Below are 4,464 nucleotides of genomic sequence, written 5' to 3'. Positions count from 1 at the left end.
TCCAGGCCCTCCCAAGTATGTGGGTGTAGACTTGGACGAAGAGGCCTATTTTTCTCCCCTGGGAGGAACTGTCCCTTCGAGCCCTCTCCTCAATGTGACTCAGACTAAAACTGAATCCAGTGGGAATTAGGAACTGGGTAGAAGACAAATGACAATGCTAAAATCGCGAACGATAATGATGGATTCCAGTTGAAGTTGTGCTCGGAAGGCGAAGCCTGGACACACAAAGTGAGCGTTGACATTTGCGTCTCCACTTGGGCCTCGTTGGTGCGGCCTCAGCCTCGGCGCCACCTCCCCTCCTGCTTCCTTTCCCACAAGTAGGGAGTGGAGTAGGACTATCAGTCCCAACTTGCATCATCTCGGGGTGCTTCGGGGGTCTTGTGGCCGAATCTTAACGGTACTTAAACCTGGCTTGTTGCGTGTGTGTACATTTTTAATTGCACTGTAATCGCTTCAGTCCCTACCCCGCGACCCCCCTCCCCGCTAGCAGCCTTGACTGGCACGCGCCGGGAGCCCGGGCTCGGGCCCGTCTGCGCGTCTGATTGGCTGCGGGGCAGCTCCCGTCTGTTCTGCCTGCGCCCTCATTGGGCGAGAGGCGCAGCCAGCGGCACTTCAAAGAGGGTGCTCCTCGCACTTAGGCTGAGTTTAGCCGGCGGGAGCCTGGAGTCCGCTGGGCGCGAGCGCGGGGACGCGGCAGCTGCGCGGGACCGGAGCAGTTTTCCCGAGCAGCCGCCTGGCTCAGCCCCGCTTCCCGCCCCGCCGCGCAGCCCAGGGACCTGCTATGGCCACGTCTATACTCGGGGTAAGTCGAAAGTGCGGCAACGCATTTGCTTGTTTTAACTGGAGTAATTTTTCGTTAAGGCTTCTCTGGGTCTGCGGCTCCGGAGAAACTGTTGCTGCCGCAGTGTAGCTTCAACTTCTTTTAGCACTTTCCACATTTTAGGGACGGATTATTTCCAAGTTATTGGCACCTAGAAGTTGCCTTTGTAAGAAAATAATTTGTTAAGCAAGTCCTTTTAAATTTGGTTTTTAAGAAAACCTAGAGGTTCCTTTTCTTCCTCTCGTGATTTATAAACACCCCCCCCCTTGCTTCGGGATTGTTGCAATTACGCGACAGTGGTGTTTCCAGAAAACAGCCTTAATCGGTCGCAGTCCATGTAGTCACGTTAACAAACATTTACACTTCTGCGGCTCCCCAGTTTGCTTGTGACTCAAATCCATGGCTGGGTTGCATCTCCATGGATTCTTGTTTTCATAATTGGTTTTTGGGGTTAAGAAACATTTAAGACATTTTCTATTTAAAAAAAATAATAATCAAGTAGTAGCAACCATTGGAGGAGTGCCCCAAGTTTCCCCCGCCCCTGGGTCGTCGTTTCGGCCGCCTCCGCCCTCACCCGGAGTTTGTTGTGGTTCTGTTTACCTCCGTGCTTCATTCCTAAGGGCGGTTTGGGGTCATCCAGGAAGCAATGGGCTTACGGCAAGCGGAAGGCGAGCAACCCGAGGCTGATTCTGGGCAGGGGTTGCAGCGACTGAGGCGGGGAGAACCGAGACATCTTTGATTTGTAGCCCCACGGAAAAACAACTTTCCGGCTCCAGGCCCCTCGCCCTTGTGATCGCTTGTGCCCCGCGCGGGGCGCGACGCATCCTCGGTGAGCGCGAGGGGAGGAGGCACGAGCTGGGGAGCCATGACCCCCGGGACCCGCCGCGGGGCGACGAGGCTGCTCACGGGTGCACTTTGTGTCTTCCTCCCACTTCTTCCTGCCCTCCTCCTCCTTGCTCCCTCCCCCCAACCCCCACTTTAGGAAGAGCCGCGCTTCGGAACGACCCCGTTGGCCATGCTGGCGGCGACCTGCAACAAGATCGGCAACACGAGCCCGCTGACGACACTGCCGGAGTCGAGCGCCTTCGCCAAGGGCGGCTTCCACCCCTGGAAGCGCTCCTCGTCTAGCTGCAACCTCGGTTCCAGCCTCTCGGGCTTCGCGGTGGCCACCGGCGGCCGCGGCTCGGGCGGCCTGGCGGGCGGCTCGGGTGCAGCCAACAGCGCCTTCTGCCTGGCCTCCACGTCCCCCACGTCGTCCGCGTTCAGCAGCGACTACGGTGGCCTCTTTTCCAACTCGGCCGCGGCCGCGGCCGCGGCAGCCGGGGTGTCCCCGCAGGAGGCAGGAGGCCAGTCGGCCTTCATCTCCAAGGTGCACACCACGGCGGCCGACGGCCTGTACCCGCGCGTGGGAATGGCGCACCCGTACGAGTCGTGGTACAAGTCAGGCTTTCACTCGACACTGGCGGCGGGCGAGGTGACCAACGGCGCAGCGTCGTCGTGGTGGGACGTGCACAGTAGCCCGGGCTCGTGGCTGGAGGTGCAGAACCCCGCTGGGGGGCTCCAGAGCTCGCTGCACTCGGGCGCCCCCCAGGCCTCGCTGCACTCGCAGCTCGGCACCTACAACCCCGACTTCAGCTCGCTCACGCACTCGGCCTTCAGCTCCACCGGCCTCGGCTCCTCGGCCGCCGCCGCCTCGCACTTGCTCTCCACCAGCCAGCACCTGCTGGCCCAGGACGGCTTCAAGCCGGTGCTTCCCTCCTACTCGGACTCCAGCGCCGCTGTGGCAGCAGCCGCCGCCAGCGCCATGATCTCCGGTGCCGCGGCGGCCGCCGCCGCCGGGGGGAGCTCGGCGCGCTCTGCCCGCCGCTACTCGGGCCGCGCCACCTGCGACTGCCCCAACTGCCAGGAGGCGGAGCGGCTGGGCCCGGCCGGGGCGAGCCTGCGACGCAAAGGCCTGCACAGCTGCCACATCCCGGGCTGCGGCAAGGTGTATGGCAAGACATCGCACCTGAAGGCGCACCTGCGCTGGCACACGGGCGAGCGGCCCTTCGTGTGCAACTGGCTCTTCTGCGGCAAGCGCTTCACGCGTTCGGACGAGCTGCAGCGGCACCTGCGGACTCACACGGGCGAAAAGCGCTTCGCCTGTCCGGTGTGCAACAAGCGCTTTATGCGCAGCGATCACCTGAGCAAACACATTAAGACGCACAACGGGGGCGGCGGGGGCAAAAAGGGCAGCGACAGTGACACGGACGCCAGCAACCTGGAGACGCCCCGCTCCGAGTCCCCCGACCTCATTCTGCACGACTCTGGCGTCAGTGCCGCCCGGGCGGCGGCGGCAGCGGCGGCGGCGGCAGCGGCGGCTGCAGCGGCCTCGGCAGCAGGCAAGGAAGCTTCGTCTGGCCCCAGCGACTCGTAGAGGTCTGGCGAGAGGCGCGAGCGAATGAGTAGAGACACCCAGAGCAAGCGAGAGGTTCGGAGGGCGAGAGAGCGGGGGACAAACGGGCTGGGGTTCCAGTGACGCCCCCGGGCCGGTGCGAGGTGGAGTAGTATCCGGCTGCCCCGCCGCTCTTCGCCGGCCACGCCAGGAGCTCTCCTTGCTGTCCGAGACCTCACGGGAATCGAACGTGTGGTCCAGGAACAAAAGCGAACCATCCTTCGACACCAACAACACTTAAAAACTGCACACACAGACATATACACACCGGAGACATGCAACCAAAATCATGCACACTCGCGAACGTACACACACACACACCACTCGCACAAACTTACCAGAGAAGAGCAATACACAGAAACGCTCCCTCCTCTTCCACCGCCCACCACTCCACTACCCATCTCTTTCCTTTTCTCCAAAAACAAGCCACTACCCTGCAAAGGACTGTCAGAACATTTGAAAACAAATGGGACCTATAAAAAGAGACCCTTTGTGTGGATTATATTATATATAAAATGCTCCAAGTCCTGCTTGATATCTACTTACAATAAGACTTTTTTCCTAAAAAAGGAAACATCAAAAAAAGGCTTAAGGTGAGAAATTAAACTGGAAGTCTAGTGACAGCTAGCTCTGTATTTCATAACATCTGTATAAATAGGGTTCAAAAGATTGTGTTCTCTTTTATTTTCTTGTAAATGTTCATTCGAATAGAGGTTTTTTTTTTTTTTTTTAATGAATTCCTGAAATTCAGGGAGTTTTTTCTTTAATTTTCTGATGCACTTTGTGAAAGTCAGTATATATGTAAAAGATATTTAAAATGTTGAGTTATCATTTCACTCACAAACACGTAAGTTAAGGTCATCTAAAGAAATTAAATGCATTTATCTGTATGAAGAAAATCTTGACATCATATTTTCATTTTGGTATTATTAAAGGACTCTGAACAATACACTTCCTTTTTTTAATCCTGTTTCTCCCTCAATAATCTTTATGTGGGTCAACTTTTTTGGTTGGGAAAAAAATTCCCTTAATGTTAGTTTTAGGTCATGTAAGGTTCATGTAAGTTATAAAAGCCATAAACATATACGTTTCTGAGGAGTCAAAATTATTTATTTGTATATTAACAGCGTAAATTAAATTGGGTTATAAGAACGTGTAGTTGTATTTCTTAATGGGAGAGTTCTCAAAAGGTGACATTTTAAAACTCTGG

At 56.1% G+C, this 4,464-nt stretch overlaps 1 protein-coding gene across 1 annotated transcript; it reads left to right on the top strand.

Annotated features, from left to right (window-relative positions):
- The first annotated feature begins 641 nt into the window (after positions 1 to 641).
- Positions 642 to 4,203, top strand: SP9 (Sp9 transcription factor). The gene is made up of 2 exons (XM_036254969.1): positions 642 to 802; positions 1,803 to 4,203. The coding sequence occupies exons 1-2, from the start codon at positions 782 to 784 to the stop codon at positions 3,234 to 3,236; spliced, it is 1,455 nt and encodes a 484-aa protein (XP_036110862.1). The 5' UTR covers positions 642 to 781; the 3' UTR covers positions 3,237 to 4,203.
- Positions 4,204 to 4,464: the final 261 nt, after the last annotated feature.

The sequence above is a fragment of the Molossus molossus genome, unplaced genomic scaffold (assembly GCF_014108415.1).
Source record: "Molossus molossus isolate mMolMol1 unplaced genomic scaffold, mMolMol1.p scaffold_m16_p_11, whole genome shotgun sequence".
In the NCBI taxonomy this organism is placed as follows: domain Eukaryota; kingdom Metazoa; phylum Chordata; class Mammalia; order Chiroptera; family Molossidae; genus Molossus; species Molossus molossus.
Note: the sequence above shows the minus strand (reverse complement) of the source record. Positions and strands in the feature narration are given on the sequence as shown.

What these genes read in the sequence shown, in the direction of transcription:
- SP9 (XM_036254969.1), top strand. Translation starts at nt 782, where the DNA reads ATGGCCACGTCTATACTCGGG. An exon ending in TGGCCACGTCTATACTCGGG is followed by an intron (nt 803 to 1,802) that starts GTAAGTCGAAAG and finishes CCCCCACTTTAG; the next exon opens with GAAGAGCCGCGCTTCGGAAC.